We start from the raw sequence: 24,803 nt of genomic DNA on the forward strand, positions 1-24,803 counted from the left end.
GTCTCGGAGCTCTACAGACAATTACTTCGACCTCATGGCTTGTTTTTTGCTCTAACATGTACTGTCAACTGTAGGACCTTATATAGACAGGTGTGTGCCATGTCCAATCAATTGAATTTACCACACGTGGACTCCAATCAAGTTGTAGAAACATCTCAAGGATGATCAATGGAAGCAGGATGCACCTGAGCTCAATTTTGAGTCTCATAGCAAAGGGTCTGAATACTTATGTAAATAAGGTATTTCTGTTTTCGCTTTGTCATTATGGGGTATTCTGTGTAGATTGGTGAGGATTACATTTTAAAAATAATAATTTGGAATAAGGCTGTAACGTAACAAAATGTGGAAAAAGTCAAGGAGTCTGAAAACTTTCCGAAGGCACTGTATGTCATGTTTGGCATGACAATAAATTCAAAGTAGTTGGCCAAAGCGTATACTTGTAGTTAGTATATGACCTATACTGACAAACCATAGACAAAGGTCTCTGATGACAATGATCTGTCTGTTTATATTGCCATGATGGCACAGTCGATGTGTCCTAACCTCTACTTGTCTGTCACTGTCTCTGCAGTCTCCAGCTGACCAGTGCAAGAAGATCCATGCGGGAGACGAGGTTATTCAGGTCAATCACCAAACTGTGGTGAGTCCAGACTGAGTGTTCCACTGTGGATACTGAGTACAGCACTGAGTACTGTTATGTCATTTAATCCCACAGGATCTCTCTCAGGGTCTGGGAAATACATTCTGTTCAGTCTGGGTCAGGAAAGGTCAGCTATCATGAATGAGAAACGTCTGCTTTCCTAGACTCTATACTCCTCTAGCCCAGCCTGTCTGGGGACTAAACGCTTTGCCTTTGGAAGCCAAGTACAAGGTGCTTATTTAGTTCTTCCTAGTACCCAATTAGTCCTCAATTAATCATTTACTATCTGGTAGTTAGGGATTTAATGTACTTGTAAGGATACAGGGGTCTGGATAGTCATTAATTGATAATGAGCTTTTAGTTCCCAATGTAACCGAGTAGGTTCATTTAACGCACAAGGGTTGGCAGCACTGGACAATCCATTTAATCTGACCTGATCTCACTTTAAACAGCAAAAAGGACAGTCAAATCACTCCTCTATATTCATCAATAGATACCTTATTTATGGTTAATCAAATTATCTACACCAATGTTTTCTCCTCTTTAGTAGATGCATTGAAACACATATCTTGCTTGTGGCTTTCTTTTGTAAAATAACTATGAATTAACTGATTTATTTACAAACAATTGTCAACATGTAACATCACATTAAGGTGTGGGACATTCACTGTATTACAAGGAACAATAGCATATCTATTTCACTCCAGAGAAGTAGCCACGTTGGTGCAGATGCTATCCTACAGTAGCTTCTAACTAACGTTTGCTAGCTATCAAGCTAGCCAGGTTTCCTTAGCAGCTTGTACACTGCCTACTGCTCTTGTGGCTAGGACCACGGATTGTCCCGGGAGTGTGACTGTTTGAATCCCTGCTCTTTGTTGCTGTTTCCATCTGTCCTGTGACCTGCCCGGTCTGGAACTGCGAGGAGTAACAGCATAGCCTACATTGCTACCATGACAAAGACCAAAGCCGGTGGGAGCACTGTTGAGGACAGTGGTGTCTCTCTATCACAGGTGAAGGAACTTTTAAACAAACAAAAATAGTTTTACAAGCAGGTGTTACAACAACGAGAAAAAGCTTCAAGTGTTGTGTCCAAATACTGCTGGAGTCAACTAAGAAAAGAATGGATGATCTGACCAGAGAGGTCCAGGACCTGAAGAACAGTTTGCAGTTCTCCCAGGGTCAGATCGATGAGTTTAAAAAGGAGAACAGCAAGATAATAGCAATCTGTAAGTCATTGAGAGAGGACATCCGTTCTGTATTTGAATCCATAATAACAATGACGGAGAACTCAGATTATCTCGAGGGACAATCAAGGCGGAACAACACTGTTGTGGATGGAATCGCAGAATCTCCACGAGACCTGGACGGAGTCTGAGGATAAAGTGAGGGAAATAATAATTGAGAAACTGAAGATGGACCACAGCAAGATTGAAGTGGAGCACGTACACAGAACTGAAAAACCCAGGCCTATAGTGGTCAAGTTCCTGATGTTCAAGAACAAGGTAGCTGTTCTGGAAAGAGCAAAGAACTTGAGAGGAACGTACATCTTCCTCAATGAGGACTATCCTGAAGCTGTGCGCCAGAAGAGGAAAGAACTTATCCCAGCCATGAAAACTGCCAAAGCGCGTGGGGACATTGCTTACATCCGCTATAACAGGCTCATTGTCCACCCTCCCTCCCAAAAGCCTAGAAAGGATGAGAGAGCCAAGCCTGTGGGTTCATATTTTCAATCCCACAGCACACACACCACCAAATGATTGATGGACTCCTGAATAATGTTTTTTCTTGCTTTGTTTGTTATTTTCCATATTATGTCTATCTCTGATAAGCTATCCAGGAAAGGGCAAAAAATGGCCCATATTAATATATGTAGCCTTAAAAAATAACGGTAATGAAATCAATAACTTGCTAAACATCAGATAACATTCATATATTAGCCATTTCTGAGACTTAGATAATTACTTTGATACAGCAGTATCAATACAAGGATATAACATCTAAAGAAAAGACAGGAATGCTTATGGGGAGGTGTTGCTGTATATATTCAGAGCCATATCCCCGTAATGCTTAGAGAGGATCTCATGTCAAGTGTTATTGAAGTGTTGTGGTTACAGGTTCATCTGCCTCATCTAAAGCCATTTTTTTAGGGTGCTGCTATAGTCCACCAAGTGCTAACAGTCAGTATCTAAATAATGTGTGTGAAATGCTTGATAGTGTATGTGATGTAAACAGAAGTCTACTTACTTGGGGACTTGAATATTCACTGGTTTTCATCAAGTTGTTCGCTCAAGAGGAAGCTTCTCACTGCAACCAGTGCCTGTAGTCTAATTCAGGTTATTAATCAACATACCAGGGTGTTTACAAACACTAGACCCTCTGGATGTATTGATCACGTCTTTACTAATATTGTAGAACTTTGTTCTAAAGCTGTATCCGTACCCATTGGATGCAGTGATTACAACATAGGGGTTATATCCAGGAAAGCCAAGTTTCCAAAATCATGCACCAGTTAAGAACTGTTAAGGCTCCATGGATTGATGAGGAATTGAAAAATGTATGGTTGACAGAGATTGGGCAAAAGGAGTTGCTAATAAGTCTGGCTGCACATCTGACTGGCTGACTTACTGCAAATTGAGAAATGATGTGACTAAACCCATCAAAAAGAAGAAGAAGAAGCCAAGATCAATGATATATTCATCGGCAAAGTGGGCAATCTTAGGCAGGAAATGCCAACAATGAACAGTTAGCCATCGTATTCATGCATAAAAAAAACAAAGCATTGTAAGTTTCAATTTTGTAAAGTTAGTGTGGAAGAGGTGTTTTTGTTATCGATTAATAATGACAAACCTCCTGGCATTGACAACTTAGATGGAAATCTACTGAGGATAATAGCTGACTCTATAGCCTCTCCTATCTGTCATATCTTTAATCTGGGCCTAGAGAAAAGTGTTTGTCCTCAGGTCTGGAGGGAGGCCAAAGTCATTCTGCTACCCAAGAATGGTAAAGCGTCCTTTACTTGTTCCAACAGCCGACCTATCAGCTTGCTGCCAGTTCTTAGCAAAATGTTGGGAAAAATGGTGTTTGACCAAATACAATGCTCTTTTACTGTAAACAAATTAACAGACGTTCAGCATGCTTATAGAGAAGGGCACTCAACATGTACTGCACTGACACAAGTGACTGATGATTGGTTGAAAGAAATTGATAATAAGATTGCGATAGCTGTACTGTTAGGGCAGCCTTTTGATCTTATTGACTATCACCTGTTTTTTGTTTTTTACTTCATGTGTTATGGCTTTTCTACCTCTGCCATATCGTGGATTCAGAGCTACATTATCTATCTAATAGAACACCAAGGGGTTTCTTTATTGGAAGCTTCTCTAATGTTAAACATATAAAGTTAGTGTACCGCAGGGCAGTTCACTTGGCCCTTTACTCTTTTCTATTTTTACCAATGACCAGACACTGGCATTAAACAAAGCCTGTATGTTCATATATGCTGATGATTCAACCCTGTACACGTCAGCAACCACAGCTAGTGAAATCACTGCAATCCTAAACAAAGTGTTGCCGTCAGTTTTAGAATGGGTAGCCAACAATAAACTGGTCCTGAACATATCTAAAACTAAGAGCATTGTATTTAGTACAAATAATTCCATAAGTTCTATAACTCAGCTGAATCTGGGAATGAATGGTGTGTCTGTTAAGCAAGTTGAGGAGACTAAATTACTTGGTGTTACCTTAGATTGTAAACTGTCATGGTCAAAACATATTGATGTAATGGTTGTACAGATGGGGAGAGGTCTGTCCGTAATAAAGAGATGCTCTGCTTTTTTGACACTACACTCCACAAAGCAAGTCCAGCAGGCTCTAGTTTTATCTTGATTATTGTCCAGTCATATGGTCATGTGCTGCAAAGAAGGACCTAGTTAAGCTGCAGCTGGCCCAGAATAGAGCGGGACAATTTGCTCTTTATTGTAATCAGAGGGATAATACTGTATTAATACTATACATGCCAGTCTCTTTGGCTAAGAGTTGAGGAAAGACTGACTGCATCACTTCTTTTTATAAGAAACATTAATGTGTTGGAAATTCCCAATTGTTTGCATAGTCAACTTACACACAGCACTGACACACACACCTACCCATCAGACACGCCACCAGGGGTCTTTTCACAGTCCCGGGGTCCAGAACAAATTCAAGGAAACTTACAGTATTATACAGAGCCATGATTGCATGGAACACCCTTCCATCTCATATTGTTCAAATGAACAGCAAACCTGGTTTCAAAAAACAAATAAAGCAACACCTCACGGCACAATTCCTCTCCCCCATGTGACCTACTTGTTGTGTGTACTGACATGTATATGTAACTGATAGCTGCTCACACACACACACACCCTACATGTTAATGTTTTTAAATGTATGTAAATTGTAAAGTAGTTTGTCTGTAATGTATTTTTTGTTGTGTCAGAACCCGTTAAGACTAGCTGTCGCCATTGGCTGATGGGGATCCTAATAAAAATCGAATAAAAATCAAAGCTTTGCAGCATTCAGCATTCCTTCTATTTTTGCCAGAAGTAAATGTTTGTTTATCCTACTGTGGCTTCTGCACACATGTACAGAAGCCACAGTAGCTACGTCATCCACTGATGAAACAGTGGCAGCTTTAGAGGTCATGACCTACTGTTTGTGTCACTTTGCATTGAGGTCTGTGTATGTTTCTCCTTGTCGTTACTGCAGAGGCCCTCCAGGCTATTTAAAGTCCAGTAAATAGGATTCTAGTGGAATTGGAGATGTAGTATGAAAACAGCTGGCAGGAGATGATAAACTAACAACTAATATAAACAATGGATTGGGAGGAGTGTGGCATTTTCTGTAATTTGTTTGGGTTGGTGTCACCATGGTGGATGCATTAATCAGGCCACTTGTGATGTTGTCATACTGAGCAGGGGCAGTGTCCTAGCTCGGTAGGGGACCATTTCTAGTAGGCCTAACTGCACATTTGTGATATATTTTTAAAAGGTAAAGGGCACAGTACTTCCTCCTACCTTAACAAAGATACACAAATAAGTTGTGGTTGCGGTAGCCTGTTTTACTGTGTATAGAAAACTATTTTACTGTATGATCAGCCAATCACATAGATTATACATTTTATGACATGACGCTGTGTCCAGAAACATGAGACAGTGGTTGTGCCAATGAACTTTCATAATATTAACTGAACGGTCACATGCCTTGGCAAACATCCAATAGAAGCTTACAACTGGCAAACCTGTCCTGGGGGCCAGAGGCTAGCTAGCTTATTACATGCTTTGTCCCAGCTAGCGCATACGTTTCTGAGAACCATATGTTTCTTAGAGCTTGGTAAGAACATGGTTGTCCTATGGTTATTTTTGCATATAACCTTCCCACAACTTTCTGGGCATGGTGCAGTATTGTTGCTTGGCTTTGGAACATTGCCAGCACATTAAAGGAACTTCACGAAAAACCTTTTTTTATGGTGTTTCGTTACTTTAAACAGAACATTTCCTAAAAGTTACAACATGATTACATTTAGTAACAATTTTGGTTTGTTCTCCAACTGATTTGACATTGGGAATGTTATCAATTAGTTAAGAGAGAGTTAAGAAACAATGTTCTTATGTGGGAATTTCAGTACTTCAGCTAAATGTTTCCAAAACGTTTCCTCTTGGTTCTATTTAAAGTCATGTTTCCTAAAAGTTCAACCATGGTTACATTTCATTTCAATTTTGTTAATGTTCTCGAAACATTCTCCAACTGGTTTGACATTGGGAATGTTCTCAAATATTTATTCTGTGGGAATTTCAGTGCTTCAGCATAATGTTTCCTAAAGGTTTCCTCATGGTTCTATTTAAAGCCCTGTTCTCAAATTGTTCAGAGAACGTAAAAAAAACTATCCATAAATAACGCAAGTAAACTTTAGTAGCGTTCAGAGAACGTTCTAAGAATGTTATTTAAAACATATACTTTCTGTTCTCAGCGTCAAACAAAACTATCTCTATCCTCTATCTTGTTAAGTGTGTTCTGGTGTGTTTTTTGACTCATGTCATGTCTATGCTAGTATGGCTTAAATTCGCTAGCTAGTTAACCAATAACTGTAACAATGTAATTGATAGACAACAAGTGCACGTTGTGCAAATATATTTGTTTTCAATAAACATTGGAGATTTATATATAGTTTTAAATGTTGCCAACAATCTGAACCAACCCTGTCAGTTTTGCCCCATAGTTGCGCACACATCAGTTTTGTTTTAATCTCACTTTAGCCGTGTCACATTAAAAAATAAATCTATTTGCATGATTAATGCTGAAGGAAAATAATTTCCACGTGTCCTACCTGTGCTTGGAGTTCAAAAAAGTAAACCCAAAATAAGGTAGCTGTGTTATTAAAAGTATTATTGAAACTTTCAGTGAAAGTTTTAAGGAAGTTATACAAAAAACTCTAAATTACCTACAATCGTAATAAAACCTCCCTGGAAAACTTAAAAGGAACCAGAGTAAAACTTTCGTAAAACCTCACTTCAACCTAAAAATAAATGCTGATTTCCTCACCATCTTAAATAAGCATGCCCCATTCAAAAAATGTAGAACCAGGAACAGATATAGCCCTTGGTTCACTCCAGACCTGACTGCTCTTGACCAGCACAAAAACATCCTGTGGGGTACTGCATTAGCATCGAATAGCCCCCGCGATATGCAACTTTTCAGGGAAGTTAGGAACCAATATACACAGGCAGTTAGGAAAGCAAACGCTAGCTTTTTCAAACAGAAATTTGCATCCTTTAGCACAAACTCCAAAATGTTCTGGGACACTGTAAAGTCCATGGAGAATAAGAGCACCTCCTCCCAGCTGCCCATTGCACTGAGGCTAGGAAACACTGTCACCACCATTATCCATGATAATTGAGAATTTCAATAAGCATTTTTCTACGGCTGGCCATGCTTTCCACCTGGCTACCCCTACCCCGGTCAACAGCCCTGCACCCCCCACAGCAACTTGCCCAAGCCTCCCTCATTTCTCCTTCACCCAAATCCAGATAGCCAATGTTCTGAAAGAGCTGCAAAATCTGGACCCCTACAAATCAGCTGGGCTAGACAGTCTGGACCCTCTCTTTCTAAAATTGTAATTGTTGCAACCCCTATTACTAGCCTGTTCAACCTCCTTTCGTATCGCCTGAAATCCCCAAAGATTGGAAAGCTGCCACGGTCATCCCCCTCTTCAAAGGGGGAGACACTCTAGACTCAAATTGTTACAGACCTATATCTATCCTACCCTGCCTTTCTAAGGTCTTCGAAAGCCAAGTTAACAAACCAATCACCGACCATTTCGAATCCCACCGTACCTTCTCCGCTATGCAATCTGGTTTCAGAGCTAGTCATGGGTGCACCTCAGCCACGCTCAAGGTCCTAAACGATATCATAACCGCCATTGATAAGAGACAATACTGTGCAGCTGTATTCATCGAACTGGCCAAGGCTTTCGACTCTGTCAATCACCACATTCTTATCGGCAGACTCAACAGCCTTGGTTTCTCAAATGACTGCCTCACCTTGTTCAACAACTACTTCTCAGACAGAGTTCAGTGTGTCAAATTGGAGGGCCTGTTGTCCTGACCTCTGGCAGTCTCTATGGGAGTGCCACAGGGTTCAATTCTCGGGCCGACTCTTTTCTCTGTATACATCAATGATGTCGCTCTTGCTGCTGGTGATTCTCTGATCCACCTCTACACAGACGACACCATTCTGTATACTTCTGGCCCTTCTTTGGACACTGTGTTAACTAACCTCCAGATGAGCTTCAAAACCATACAACTCTCCTTCCGTGGCCTCCAACTGCTCTTAAATGCAAGTTAAACTAAATGCATGCTCTTCAACCGATCTCTGCCCGCACCTGCCCGCCCGTCCAGCATCACTACTTTCGCCGGTTCTGACTTAGGTATTCGTAGTTGTCCACATATTCTAAGTGTCTGGTTAGATTGTAAACTCTCCTTCCAGACTCACATTAAGCATATCCAATCCAAAATTAAATCTAGAATCAGCTTCCTATTTCGCAACATCCTTCACCCATGCTTCCAAACATACCCTGGTAAAACTGACTATCCTACCGATCCTTGACTTCGGCGATGCCATTTACAAAATAGCCTCCAACACTCTACTCAGCAAACTGGATGCAGTCTATCACAGTGCCATCCGTTTTGTCACCAAAGCCCCATATACTACCCACCACTGCGACCTGTATGCTCTTTGGCTGGCCCTCGCTTCATATTCGTCGCCAAACACACTGGCTCCAGGTCATCTATAAGTCTTTGCTAGGTAAAGACCCGCCTTATCTCAGCTCACTGGTCACCAAAGGAGCACCCACCCGTAGCAGGCGCTCCAGCAAGTATATTTCACTGGTCACCCCCAAAGCCAATTCCAACTTTGGCCGCCTTTCCTTCCAGTTCTCTGCTGCCAATGACTGGAACGAATTGCAAAAATCACTGAAGCTAAAGACTCATATCTCCCTCTCTAACTTTAAGTTCTCTGCGCTACGGATCCCTTTAGCGGGATCATTTTCCTAAACAACCGCTGAATTGCAGGGCGCAAAATATTACTAACAATATTTATAATCATGCAATCACAAATCAAAAATCTCGCTCATTTTTCAAAATAAAAGCCTGAAACTATGTCTAAAGCCTGGTCACAGCCTGAGGAAGCCATTGGAAAAGGAATCTGGTTGATACCCCTTTAAATGGAAGAAAGACGGGCCAGGAAACACAGATACATTTTTTTTTTTAAATCACTTCCGGGTTAGATTTTGTCAGGTTTTCGCCTGCAGAATCAGTTTTGTTATACTCACAGACAATATTTTGACAGTTTTGGAAACTTTGGAGTGTTTTCTATCCTAATCTGTAAAGTATATGCATATTCTACGATCTGGACCTGAGAAATAGTCCGTTTACCGTGGGAACGTTATTTAAAATAAAATAAAAATCTGACCCCTAGCGTCAAGAGGTTTTAAGCACCAGCTGTCAGAGCAGCTCACAGATCACAAATAACCCTTCCAACTAACTCATCCCAATACTGTTATTTATTTTTTCTTTCTCCTTTGCACCCCAGTGTCTCTACTTGCACATTCATCTTCTGCACATCTATCACTCCAGTGTTTTAATAGCTAAATTGTAATTATTTCGCCACTATGGCCTATTTATTGCCTTACCTCCCTTATCTTACCTCATTTGCACACACTGTATATAGATTTTTCTATTGTGTTATTGACTGTATGTTTGTTTATTCCATATGTAACTCTGTTGTTGTTTGTGTCGCACTGCTTTGCTTTATCTTGGCCAGGTCGCAGTTGTAAATGAGAACTTGTTCTCAACTGGCCTACCTGGTTAAATAAAGGTGAAATATATATGTTTTTTAAGAAATAAAATAAAAAACTCTGCGGTCCAACTCATCCCAAACCATGTCAATTGGGTTGAGGTTGGGTGATTGTGGAGGCCAGGTCATTTGATGCAGCACTCCATCACTCTCCTTCTTGGTGAAATAGCCCTTACACAGCCTGGAGGTGTGTTGGGTCATTGTCCTGTTGAAAAACAAATGATAGTCCCACGAAGCGCAAACCAGATGGGATGGCGTATCACTGCAGAATGCTGTGGTTGCCATGTTGGTTAAGTGTGCTTGAATTCTAAATAAATCACTGACAGTGTCACCAGCAAAGCACCCTCACACCACCTCCTCCATGCTTCACGGTGGGAACTACACATGAAGAGATCATCTGTTCACGCACTCTGTGTCTCACAAAGACACAGCGGTTGGAACCAAAAATCTCAAATTTGGACTTATCAGACCAAAGCACAGATTTCCACTGGTTTAATGTCCATTGCTCGTGTTTCTTGACCCAAGCAAGTCTCTTCTTCTTATTGGTGTCCTTTAGTAGTGGTTTCTTTGCAGGAATTCGACCATGAAGGCCTGATTCATGCAGTCTCCTCTGAACAGCTGATGTGGCTGTTACTTGAGCTCTCTGAAGCATTTATTTGGGCTGCAATTTCTGAGGCTTGTAACTCTAATGAACTTATCCTCTTCAGCAGAGGTAACTCTGGGTCTTCCTTTCCTGTGGCGGTACTCATGAGAGCCAGTTTCATCATAGCGCTTGATGGTTTTTGCGACTGCACCTGAAGAAACTTTCAAAGTTCTTGAAACGTTTCGGATTGACTGACCTTCATGTCTTAAAGTAATGATGGACTGTCGTTTCCCCTTTGCTTATTTGAGCTGTTCTTGCTTTAATATGGACTTGGTCTTTTACCAAACAGGGCTGTCTTCTGTATACCACCCCTACCTTGTCACAACACAACTGATTGGCTCAAACGCTATAAGAAGGAAAGAAATTCCAGAAATTAACTTTTAACAAGGCACACCTGTTAATTGAAATGCATTCCAGGTGACTACCTCATGAAGCTGGTTGAGAGAATTCCAAGAGTGTGCAAAGCTGTCATCAAGGCAACGGGTGGCTACTTTGAAGAATCTAAAATCTATTTTGATTTGTTTAACACTTTTTTGGTTACTACATGATTCCATATGTGTTATTTCATAGTTTTGATGTCTTCACTATTATTCTACAATGTAGAAAAAAATAAAGAATGAGTAGGTGTGTCCAATCTTTTGACTGGTACTGTATATAGAGTATGTGTGTGTATTGTACTGTATGTACAGTAATTGTGTCTGTCTGTCTTTTTAAGACAGGCGATGTTTAGTCTTTGTGGGAGTGAAATGGGCCATTGCCAGTCGGCATAGCTGTTGTGAACACAGACAGTGTCTCAGCCGAACAACAATGTGTGTCTGTGTGTGTGTGTTTTTATAGTTTGACTATGTCGCCATGCCAGTCCCTGAGTTGAATAATGTAACTTGTTTACAGATAAGTTGCATTATTAACATTGGCACTCTACAGAGCACAGAGGCAGAGAGAGGTGCTCAGTGTGGCGTAGAGAGGGAGGAAGGGAGAGGGAGGGAGGGGGACGTGACCTGCTTTCTCTGCTCCCCTGCCTCTACTGGAGCCTGCCTGGGAGCACACCGCCATCAGTAGATCCAAGCTCACTGTAGCACAGCTGCACACTGTCTGTTGCGGGTCAGAGCCCAGTAGGGCTTGGCGCTGATGCTTTGCGATGCATTATAGGTCGGCACGAGGTGCAACACTATCAGTTTGTTTAACTTCTGTTAAACGTTATTTAACATTGTACAACAGATGGGACAGAATTTTGAAAATGGTTATGTTCAGTCAAGAAAATAAATAAATGGAACAACATTTTGTCTACATTGTATGCAACACTTTCCAGCACATGCTGTTTGGTTAACTGTTTTTGTGCAAAATGCCATTCTTATCCAAGCACTGTAATTTGTGGGAATGGGCTGTAGTGTATTGGAATGGTTTTGCAGTTGTTTTCACCATCATTATCTCCGGTGTTCCTCTTAGGCATAGTTGGTTGAAGAGATGTTCAGAACCACAGTAGCTACTGTAATTTACTAGCTCTATTGTCATGATTGGTTGAGTATTTCTTCAGCTTCACTGAGTGTTGAATTGTCTCTCTCCTCTGTGGCGTATCTGTGCAGGTGGGCTGGCAGCTGAAGAACCTGGTGAATGCCCTCAGAGAAGACCCCAATGGAGTCATCCTCACCCTGAAGAAGAGACCTCAGAACACTCTCACATCTGCCCCTGCCCTGCTCAAGAATGTACGATGGAAACCCCTTGCACTCCAGGTAATTATATTATGATGTGATTGGTTTTGTTTGAATATCTGTTTAGGATTCCTTCTGGTAGATATGAATAGCAATTATTTCACCAATTCATCTGGTTGCTGTTTAATTTTAGCGATAAGGAACAAAGCGCTCATTATTGATAATGACCAACTGGCCTAGAAGCTCCTTATGAGTGTCGCAATGTTAATAAATTAGATTATGATACATGATGAACTAAAGGGTAATTGTCTGTGAGTGTCACGATCGTCAACGGGACTGAGAGAGGACCAAGGCGCAGCGCGTGGAAAGTACATCTTCTTTTATTTTAAAGAAGGAAACAACAAAACAACAAACAGAACAGACGACCGTGAAGCTATACAAACATCAGTGCTGACACAAAACACTTCGACATAGACAATTCCCCACAAACAGCTAAAGCCTATGGTTGCCTTAAATATGGCTCCCAATCAGAGACAACAATAACCAGCTGTCTCTAATTGAGACCCAATTCAGGCAACCATAGACTTTCCTAGATACCTACACTCAACCATAGACACAGCTAGACTACTATACTAAACATAAACCCAACTACTCTAATAAACCCCCTAAACCTTACAACCACCCTAGACACTACAAAAAACACATACATTCCCCATGTCACACCCTGACCTAACTAAAATAATTAAGAAAACAAAGAATACTAAGGCCAGGGCGTGACATAACCCCCCCCTTAAGGTGCGAACTCCGGGCGCACCAGCACATAGTCTAGGGGAGGGTCTGGGTGGGCGTCCGTCCACGGCGGCGGCTCCGGCACTGGTCGTGGTCCCCACCCCACCATAGTCACTACCCGCTTACGTAGCCTCCTCCAAATGGCCACCCTCCACATTAACCCCACTGGATTAAGGGGCAGCACCGGACTAAGGGGCAGCACCGGACTAAGGGGCAGCACCGGACTAAGGGGCAGCACCGGACTAAGGGGCAGCACCGGACTAAGGGGCAGCACCGGACTAAGGGGCAGCACCGGACTAAGGGGCAGCACCGGACTAAGGGGCAGCACCAGGATAAGGGGCAGCACCAGGATAAGGGGCAGCTCCGGACTGAGGGACGGCAGCTCCGGACTGAGGGACGGCAGCTCCGGACTGAGGAACGGATCCTGGCTGGATGACGGCTCTGGCGGATCCTGGCTGGACGGCTCTGGCGGATCCTGGCTGTACGGCTCATGGCTGGCTGACGGATCTGGCTGCTCATGGCTGGCTGACGGATCTGGCTGCTCATGGCTGGCTGACGGATCTGGCTGCTCATGGCTGGCTGACGGATCTGGCTGCTCATGGCTGGCTGACGGATCTGGCTGCTCATGGCTGGCTGACGGATCTGGCTGCTCATGGCTGGCTGACGGATCTGGCTGCTCATGGCTGGCTGGCGGCTCTGGCTGCTCATGGCTGGCTGGCGGCTCTGGCAGATCCTGTCTGGCTGGCGGCTCTGGCAGATCCTGTCTGGTTGGCGGCTCTGGCAGATCCTGTCTGGTTGGCGGCTCTGGCAGATCCTGTCTGGTTGGCGGCTCTGGCAGATCCTGTCTGGTTGGCGGCTCTGGCAGATCCTGTCTGGTTGGCGGCTCTGGCAGATCCTGACTGACGAATGGCTCTAGCGGCTCCTGACTGACTAACGGCTCTGACGGCTCGGGACAGACGGGCGGCTCTAATGGCTCGGGGCAGACGGATGGCTCAGACGGCGCTGGGGAGACGGATGGCTCAGACGGCGCTGGGGAGACGGATGGCTCAGATGGCGCTGGGCAGACGGATGGCTCAGATGGCGCTGGGCAGACGGATGGCTCTGGCCGGATGAGGCGCACTGTAGGCCTGGTGCGTGGTGCCGGAACTGGAGGCACCGGGCTAAGGACACGCACCTTCAGGCTAGTGCGGGGAGAAGGAACAGGGCATACTGGATCCTGGGGACGCACATTAGGCCTAGTGCGTGGTGCCGGAACTGGTGGTACCGGGCTGGGGACACGCATCTCAGGGCTAGTGCGAGGAGCAGCAACAGGATGCACAGGACTCTGGAGACGCACAGGAGGCTTAGTGCGTGGTGCCGGAATTGGTGGTACCGGGCTGGAGACACGCACCATAGGACGAGTGCGTGGAGGAGGAACAGGGCTCTGGAGACACACTGGAAGCCTGTTACGTGGTGTAGGCACTGGTGGAACTGGACTGGGGCGGGGAGGTGGTGCCGGAAATACCGGACCGTGCAGGCGTACTAGTTCCCTTGAACACCAAGCCTGCCCAACCTTACCTGGTTGAATGCTCCCCGTCGCCCGACCAGTGCGGGGAGGTGGAATAACTCGCACCGGGCTATGTAGGCGAACCGGGGACACCATGCGTAAGGCTGGTGCCATGTATGCCGGCCCGAGGAGACGCACTGGAGACCAGACGCGTTGAGCCGGCATCATGGCACCTGGCTCAATGCCCAATCTAGCCCTACCTGTGCGGGGAGGTGGAATAACCCGCACCGGGCTATGAACACGTACAGGAGACACCGTGCGCTCTACTGCGTAACACGGTGTTCGCCAGTACTCCCGCTCTCCACGGTTAGCCTGTGAAGTGGGCGCAGGTCTCCTACCTGCCCTCGGCCCACTACCTCTAAGCCCCCCCAAGAATTTTTTTGGGCTGACTCACAGGCTTCCTACCACGTCGTCGTGCTGCCTCCATTCGCCGGTATCCCTCCTCACACTGTGCCAGAGAATCCCAGGCTGGCTCCGGCACTCGCCCTGGGTCTATCGCCCACCTGTCGATCTCCTCCCACGTAGTGTAGTCCATATTACGCTCCCATTTCCATTCCTCCTTGCGCTGCTCCTGTTGCCGCTTTTCACGCTGCTTGATCCCGCATTGGTGGGGAATTCTGTCACGATCGTCAACGGGACTGAGAGAGGACCAAGGCGCAGCGCGTGGAAAGTACATCTTCTTTTATTTTAAAGAAGGAAACAACAAAACAACAAACAGAACACCGTGAAGCTATACAAACATCAGTGCTGACACAAAACACTTCGACATAGACAATTCCCCACAAACAAAACAAAACAACAAACAGACGACCGTGAAGCTATAAATACAAAATGGTGCTGACACTGACCATTACACACTGACATAGACAATTCCCCACAAACAGCTAAAGCCTATGGTTGCCTTAAATATGGCTCCCAATCAGAGACAACAATAACCAGCGGTCTCTAATTGAGACCCAATTCAGGCAACCATAGACTTTCCTAGATACCTACACTCAACCATAGACACAGCTAGACTACTATACTAAACATAAACCCAACTACTCTAATAAACCCCCTAAACCTTACAACCACCCTAGACACTACAAAAAACACATACATTCCCCATGTCACACCCTGACCTAACTAAAATAATTAAGAAAACAAAGAATACTAAGGCCAGGGCGTGACAGTGAGTAAGCACTTAACTTATAGCTCATACCTGGTCACTCTTTAATTGAGTTCTAATGGATTGTGTGGAGTGTAATGATTTATATATACACTAGATGACTGACAGGGGGGTGCTATTTTGAAGACCCTGCGCCTCAATTTTGGTACATGTAATTTTGTACTTTAAACATTTAATTGAAATACTGTAGAATTCCATTCATTCCTATGGAGGACTGCTTCTTCTGTGGAAAGCCAATATGGCAGACCGGTGGCTTCAAAGTCTCTCATCGGCCAATACAAAGCATCAGCAATCCAGGGTTTATATACATTATTGGTGGCGCGTCAGTGAAAGAGATAGTGAATCCATTGTGCTGCTCAGTGTGGATGTAGTACAGACAGTACAGTATGGGGAATTGGCTGGGGGAAACAGGGGCTGCCTGAGGAGGAGGAACAAAGACAGAACGCTAGCTGGGGAGGATGACGGTAGAGGGGGTTGGGGGTTTACTTCATAACTGCCTGGATGGTTTTTCTTCGGGAGCCCTGTACTGCGTGAGAGCTATTTTTAGGTCTGCACTAGGCTTACTCATTTTCATGCTGCATGGGTTGCCTTGATGATGCCCAGGACTGTTTCTGTGGTTACATGTCTTTGGCATCTGCAGTGAAATCAGTTAATGTGTTCAGATAATCAGCACATCATCATCATATCTCAATATGTGAGGCTTGAATGGTTGCTCCTGTATGGGACTGTGATGAGGGTCTGCATATGCACTGCAGTCATGTCAGGGAAATAATGATGTATTGATTATTTGGCACAGTGGCATGTTTTTCAGTCTGAAATGAACAGGATTCCGCTTGAGCTATGCTTCATTATTGTGGCTGAATAAAATATAAAAAAATAGAGTATTGGATTGCCTTCCAGGGAGGTTATTGTTGGCAGTCTTACAGGTTAAACAAACAAATACACACAAAGGTTACCAATCACTCACGAACAGTAGAATTCACCCAGTGTTTGGTTAATGAAGCACCTCAGAGTTAAATGACAGCATGCCGGATGACTGTAGGAGCCGCTGACATATGGTACGAACACTGTTAGAGTGACTTTGTCTCCCAGGACTGTTTATGATGGATGTGTCAGTCAAAAAGAGTCGGACCACTGGAGCTCAACACGGCTTGGAGAAAGGGTAGCCTGTTCTATTATTAAATGAACTCTTTACCAAATAGATGATGACAGAGAAGCCTATGGAAAATCCAGGTAGTAGAGGACAAAGACAATGTGAGATGAATTTGAAATGAATCTTCAGTGAACCACCATCAAGCACTCAGTGTTTCCCATTGTGGATAAGAGTCAATGAAGAGTGAACCTAGCCATCTGTTCATCCAGTGTCATACAGTAGTACTCTCAGTCAGCTGCCCTGGACAGACTGATAGGACACAGACAGAACCAAGGACAGAGGTTAATGCCGAGGTTAATGTGGCTGCTCATAGTGGGAGCACTACCAGCTGTAATCATTATTTTGTGCAGGGTTGTCTTTTTATAATAATACAGTGCAGTTGGAAAGTATTCAGACTCCTTGACCTTTTCCACATTTTCTTACATCACAGCCTTATTCTAAAATTCTCATCAATCTACACACAATACCCCATAATATAACATTTTGCACATTAAATATTCAAATTTGAAATAACATATTTACATAAGTATTCAGACCCTTTACTCAGTACTTTGTTGAAGCACCTTTGGCAGCGATTACAGCCTCGAGCCTTCAAGGATCTCTCTGTACTTTGCTCCATTAATCTTTCCCTCAATCCTGACTAATCTCCCATTCCCTGCCACTGAAAAACATCCCCACAGCATGAAACTGCCACCACCATGCTTCACCGTAGGGATCGTCCCAGGTTTCCTCCAGACGTGACATTTGGCATAGGGAATTTTGTTTCTCATGGTCTGAGTCCTTTAGGTGCCTTTTGGCAAACTCCAAGCGGGCTGTCATGTGCCTTTTACTGAGGAGTGGCTTCCGTCTGACAACTCTACCATAAAAGCCTGATTGGTGGTATGCTGCAGAGATGGTTGTCCTTCTGGAAGGTTCTCCCATCTCTACAGAGGAACTCAGGAGCTCTTTCAGAGTGACCATCAGGTTATTGGTCACCTCCCTGACCAAGGCCCTTCTCCTCTAATTGTTCTATGGATAATTCCTTCGACCTCATGGCTTGGTTTTTGCTCTGACATGCACTGTCGTCTGTGGGACCTTTTATAGACAGCTGTGAGCCTTTCCAAATCATATCCAATCAATTGAATTTACCACACGTGGACTCCATTTAAGTTGTAGAAACATATCAAGGATGATCAATGGAAACAGGATGCATCTGAGCTCAATTTTCGAGTCTCATAGCAAAGGGTCTGAGTACTTATGTAAATAAGGTGTTTCGTTTTTTTAATTTTTATATATTTGCAAAAAAATCTAAACCTGTTTTCATTTTGTCATTATGTGGTATTTTGTGTAGATTGATGGAGGAAAAATAATAATTAAAATCCATTTTGGAATAAGGCTGTAACATAACAAAATGTGGAAAAAGTCAAGGGGTCTGAATACTTACCGAATGCACTGTAAATGCATTTAGCAGACGCTTTTATCCAAAGTGACTTACAATAATGCGTGCATACATTTTACATATGGCTGGTCCCGGGAATCAAACCCACTATCCTGGCGCCATGCTCTACCAACTGAGCTACAGAAGACCAGAAGATCTTGCTTTGTTTCCTAACCTATTCATAACCCACTGCTTCATATTTTTTTTGCTTTTTTTCCCTTCCTGTTTTGGTCTGAGAGACATGAAAAATCTAACTGTTGGGGTATTTTCTTTTAACAGCACTGAGCCAACACATTTACACCATAATTTTAACTTTTCTTGTAGTGATGTATTAATAATGAAGAAGTACATAAAATGGATTTCTATTTTAAGTGGTATTTATTATTAATTACACAAGTCCAGGAGAAGGAGTGAGCTCTAGATGTTCCGAAGCCTCCATGGTCATACATACTTATCAGGAAGGAATATGGCTTTGATTTCTTTGATAGGAGTTCAAGGAAAATTACAGAGCAATGATAATTTATCGTAGAAGTGGACTCGAAAGAGTAAAAGGAAAATATATTAACATTTTGTTTTTTGCTTTACGTTGTAATGTGATTTTTACAGGACCTTTACCAATCAGATGTTATTGGGCACGGGGTTGAGTCATCACAGTAGGTTAGACTTCCTAGTGTATCTCCTGGGGAGAGATGGCTCATCCTCACCACACTTGACACATCTTGAAGAAATGTCCTCTGGTCTGATGAAACAAAAATAGAACTGTTTGGCCATAATGACCATCGTTATGTTTGGAGGAAAAAGGGGGAGGCTTGCAAGCCGAAGAACACCATCCCAACCGTGAAGCACGGGGGTGGCAGCATCATGTTGTGGTCGTGCTTTGCTGCAGGAGGGACTGGTGCACTTCACAAAATAGATGGCATCATGAGGGAGGAAAATTATATGGATATAATGAAGCAACATCTCAAGACATCAGTCAGGAAGTTAAAGCTTAGTCGCAAATGGGTCTTCCAAATGGACAATGACCCCAAGCATACTTCCAAAATTGTGGCAAAATGGCTTAAGGACAACAAAGTCAAGGCATTGGAGCGGCCATCACAAAGCCCTGACCTCAATCCTATAGAAAATGTGTGGGTAGAACTGAAAAAGTGTGTGCGAGCAAGGAGGCCTACAAACCTGACTCAGTTACACCAACTCTGTCAGGAGAAATGGGCCAAAATTCAACCAACTTATTGTGGGAAGCTTGTGGAAGGCTACCCAAAACGTTTGACCCAAGTTAAACAATTTAAAGGCAATGCTACCAAATACTAATTGAGTGTATGTAAACTTCTGACCCAGTGGGAATGTGATGAAAGAAATAAAAGCTGAAATAAATCATTCTCTCTACTATTATTCTGACATTTCACATTTTTAAAATAAAGTGATGATCCTAACTGACCTAAGACAGGGAATTTTTACTAGGATTAAATGTCAGGAATTGTGAAAAACTGAGTTGAAATGTATTTGGCTAAAGTGTATGTAAACTTAAACTTCTGACAACTGTATATAGTCGTGATCCCAGAATCCCTTGTTGTTAGGGGTCCTGTTGTTATCCCCTCTATTAGTTGCCAAAAACCTCACATTTACTGAAGTTTTCGCCACATTTGTTGATAAAGAAATCTGAAAATACTCTGGATGCATTGAGTAACATGATAAGAATATTCCTGGAAAATGTGGGGTAGGTGCTAAATAAAACAAACAATTCAAAGAAGAGTCTTCACCTATAAGATGCTTTTTGATCTCTCCTAGATGTGCCACTGAGGAACTAGAGCAAGCACACTTGTAGTTTTTTGGGTTGGAACACAGCCCTGCATCCCTGCCATCACACAATTACTGTTGTTTACCTAATCCAAAAACATTCCATTATAAATCGCAATGTAGGTCAGGTAGGCATAATTTGAAAGCTTGTTCTATTGCCAACATGACTAGCTAAATTATAAAATACGATATTACCGTGTTAGGCTTTCACAATGCAATTCAGAGAAACAGATGGTAATTTTTGTCCGCATAGTTAAGGAGTCATGAGTGCATTCAGGTGCGTGTGACGACACAATAGACCAACAGGCTCATTCTGGTCAGGGTATGACGCCATGTCATCTGGTAACTGTACATCAAACATGATGATCATAAACATTGACATTGTATATGACATGAGTTTTCTATTATGGAAATGTGAAGTACACATTTGGACTGGCAGGTGTTTGGCTTGCTTGTATGACATCAAAGCGGTATTTATTATAATCCTCAACGTCTCATCTTTCAAAATACGTAGAGTCCTCTTAATTTACAGCATTTCCCTCACTCCGACAACAAAAAATTAGCAAAAGTTGCCCAATTAGTAGGAGGGGTACGTCGCTTTGCACCGCTGCGAGGTGCTCAAGTTTATAATGACTGTCAGTCAAAACCCACACAGCACTGTGAAGCGCAAAGCCAACGCTCTGACGTCATGAATAGCATGTTACTGTACATCCACTGTGTTCCAATTTAGATGTTTATCAGTGACCAAATCTGACATTTACAACCTGTGAATGGGTACATGTGTAGAGGGCTACGAGAACTGTCTGACTAGCACACAAGCTCACAACATTGCACCCTAATCCTCTAGTAACTCAAACATGGAGAACTCTATTCTATAGGATCATGTCATAAAATGCTATGAATTAGAAATGATTGCGTTTAGGAAATTGTTTAATACTTCTGCATCCTGCTATCCTGCTCAGTCTTGCTGTCTACATGAGTCCACCCTTGTCCCTACAGCCCATCCCCACCAGTCCCAACAGTGAGTCCAACACCCCGCCCAACAGCATGGGGACCATGGGGATGTCCTCTACGCTGGACAGTGGCCATGACGTATTCATCCTGTCCCCAGTCTCTGGCCTCTATGGACACAGGTGAGCCTACCAAACCCATACATACAGCTTCTGTTTACCTTACTGTTTAGTCCTGTTGCGCCTGCCTGATCTTCTCCATACCCTACCTGTTAATCACAGAGACGAGATAGGCATCATGTCCTGCGATGACATCAATAAGTACAGCATGGAAAAGATGGGTATGAAGGGCTCGGAGTCTCCCAGCTTCTACCTGGACCACGATGGGGGCAAGTACTTCACGTTGGTGGAGGAGGATTGTCTGGCCCTGGGGCAGGAGTACGAGACTAGGGGTCGCTCCACGGGGGTCAGGCGGAGGGACAGGACACCCACCCATGGTGAGTCACCCAGCCCAGATAGGTAGCACTACCAACCAACCACCCTCTTCTCTCTGTGCAGTAGTGTAATGTTAAAGGAGCATTGAAGAGTGGAATTCCAGGCGAGGTGGGTTGCTCTCCTCTCCTACCTTCATTTAAGCTCATTCTCCTACAGTGTATCCAGCTGTAAAGGGCACGTGGAGAACGTACAGTGAAGCCCTATGGCAATTGCTATGCATAGTAGAGATTATTATTATGCACCCCAGCGTATTCATGTTTCACAGAAACCCCTCCCTCTCACAGCCCAGCACCACCCTCCACGCCCACAGTCAGACATCCCCTGTCATTGCCCCTTCATCATCATCAGCACTGCAGCAGTAGGATGGCCAGCGTCAGGATGACATCACCTAAGATCAGCCTGACTATTCTACATGCCACCTCTGTCTGCACTTTACATGATGAGCTCATTCACAATACTGCATGGGACAACTCTGGAATATTTAGTGAGTGACACACTGTCTGTAAACACTGGGACAAGGAAAGGAGGTCTTTGCCAGCCCTTGACAATGTACAGTATTCTATCCGTCCATCAGACAGAAATGGCTGTCGAGGCTCAGTTGAGGCTCAGTTTGCCGTGTATTGTACAGTGTGTAGTGGTGCAGAGATAAATCCCTTTGGCTCTGCCAGACGGAGTGTTTTTCATGTTAACAGTCTGCCAGGGAAGTGACAGTGGATTCCTTCCAAGCCCATAATGGCTCCAAGCAGGGTACGATCTGCTCATCCCAGTCTGTGGAGGCACCATGTGTCATGATAAGGCCCATCACAGTCTCTCTCATGCTCACACATTCACACACGTGCAGCAGGTCTACTGTTTCCCCTTCACTCTAAAGCTCACTTCTTTTCAACTGGATTCCCATGCTATAACATACTCCTCTTATACCCCTTACTTTCCTGCCTGCACTTTAACCACTGTCAGGCAGACGTCCACCCACGCACAGCCACTCCTCTCTCACCATCTCTCACCCTCTCCTCTCCCTCTCAGTGAGACAGCCCCCACTCTTCCCTCAGCTCCTAGCTCTCCCTCGCTCTTCCCTCAGCTCCTAACTCTCCCTCCACTCACACCTCAGCTCCTAACTCTCCCTCCACTCACACCTCAGCTCCTAACTCTCCCTCCACTCACACCTCAGCTCCTAGCTCTCCCTCCGCTCTTCCCTCAGCTCCTAACTCTCCCTCCACTCTTCCCTCAGCTCCTAGCTCTCCCTTCGCTCTTCCCTCAGCTCCTAACTCTCCCTCCACTCTTCCCTCAGCTCCTAGCTCTCCCTTCGCTCTTCCCTCAGCTCCTAACTCTCCCTCCACTCTTCCCTCAGCTCCTAACTCTCCATCCACTCGTCCCTCAGCTCCTAACTCTCCCTCCACTCGTCCCTCAGCTTCTAACTCTCCCTCCACTCACACCTTAGCTCCTAACTCTCCCTCCACTTTTCCCTCAGCTCCTAACTCTCCCTGCACTCTTCCCTCAGCTCCTAACTCTCCCTCCACTCACACCTTAGCTCCTAACTCTCCCTCCACTTTTCTCTCAGCTCCTAACTCTCCCTCCACTTTTCCCTCAGCTTCTAACTCTCCCTCCACTCTTCCCTCAGCTCCTAACTCTCCCTCCACTCACACCTCAGCCCCCATCTCTCCCTCCACTCACACCTCAGCTGACATGCTACTTGGACTTCTTTCCAGGTGACCTCAGGCCAGTTTCCATGCCAACGGATTACAACTGGATGGCAGAGACAAAGGAGCCAAATATGTACAAGAGAGGTAGCAGAGGTGGGTCCTTAAGTTCAGGTAGTCACCTCAGTACCCCCCTTAAATGCCTTGACTAGGAGAAGGAAGTAGCTTTTGTTTCACTGCTTCTGCAAAGTACAGACTCCTAATGAGGACCAATCACTGTCCCCACTGTCAACAACATGACTAATCATCTGCTTCTTTGGCAACCTTTTATTCATTTAACTGGAACTGCCACAAGTACTGGCATAGAGCACAAGGGTTTCTTTAGACTTTACATATAACCAGGGAATCTTGACAGAAACATGAATGCACATTTAGAACTATTTTTAAACTGTACTGTATAAAGATAAAGCTATCACAAGAAGCTCAGCCATTTTTTTTTACAAAATGAGATTCAATCTATTATATATAGACAACATGTTCATGTCAGGCATTAATTGAGTTGAAAACTCAATATTTGTTTTGCGCATGGCTGATTTCAGTGGTGTTTAGCTTTGTGAGACTATGTATAGCAGTTATGTTGAGTGAGCTGTAGTGAGAGCATCTCACTCCCACGACTTGTGTTATAAATAGCGAGTGCCGATACAAAGAACATATCTGCCTCCCTCTTCTCTGAAACCACACACTGTTGGAGGCCTGCCCTCACTGATGGAAGGTAACGTGACAGAGGTTGGTTTCTGTGGAAACATGCAGGTCTGTGAGGTTAATGAAGCTCTATGGACTAAAGCTATGGAAACAACATTAAACATTACCTCAGGGGCTGCTCACACTTTGACTCAACATCAGACCGCAAGTATCGAACCAGAAATCTTCTGAAAGTTTATTTTCCTTTCAAATGATGCTTCATTATACCTTTGGTAAGAGTTTGTTTTGCCATCAAGCATTTGAATGTGATAGGCACTCTAGGACTCCAAATGAACAAATAACAACCTCTCTGGGCTTCCAAATGACACAACTTTGCACCCCTCTTTCCATCCTTCCCTGACCTCTGCTAGACTCAGACAACTCCCTGCTACGTTACCTGAGCGATGACAAGATCCTGGTGATACAGGAGGAGCCAGATGTTTCCAGGGAATGCAAGCGGGACACTGGGCGGCGTTCCCGCAAGAAGAGCCACAACCCCAGCAGCCCCAGCTATCCCATCAGCCCATCCATGCTGGCCCCGCCCGTCAGACTGGACTCAGGACCCCCAGAGGGCCTGTCCTTCTCACTGCCTGAGAGCAACACTGTGCCAATGTACCACGTGAGTCATCACAGCTAGTGTTTTTGTCAACCTGCATCAAGAATGACATTATGGCTATTAACGCAGTCAGACATAGTGACATAATGGTTTGGCAATGCAGATTCAACATATTTGTGTCACAGAGCAGTTTTGTGGTTAAAGCCTTTTTGAGGTCACAATATTAGATAAGTGAGTC

The 24,803-nt window shown here is 44.1% G+C and overlaps 1 protein-coding gene across 1 annotated transcript in view; it reads left to right on the forward strand.

Moving 5' to 3' along the window:
- The window catches only part of LOC120057508 (connector enhancer of kinase suppressor of ras 2-like), a 52,408-nt gene that overhangs the window by 21,312 nt on the left and 6,293 nt on the right, over positions 1–24,803 (forward strand). Inside the window, exons 8-13 of the mRNA XM_039006107.1 lie at positions 572–640; positions 12,254–12,400; positions 21,186–21,319; positions 21,419–21,633; positions 23,338–23,415; positions 24,381–24,628. Of these exons, the coding sequence (XP_038862035.1) occupies positions 572–640; positions 12,254–12,400; positions 21,186–21,319; positions 21,419–21,633; positions 23,338–23,415; positions 24,381–24,628 (891 nt within the window). The remainder of the gene's footprint in view (positions 1–571; positions 641–12,253; positions 12,401–21,185; positions 21,320–21,418; positions 21,634–23,337; positions 23,416–24,380; positions 24,629–24,803) is intronic.

Source organism: Salvelinus namaycush, chromosome 12, assembly GCF_016432855.1.
Source record: "Salvelinus namaycush isolate Seneca chromosome 12, SaNama_1.0, whole genome shotgun sequence".
NCBI classification, from domain to species: Eukaryota; Metazoa; Chordata; class Actinopteri; order Salmoniformes; family Salmonidae; genus Salvelinus; species Salvelinus namaycush.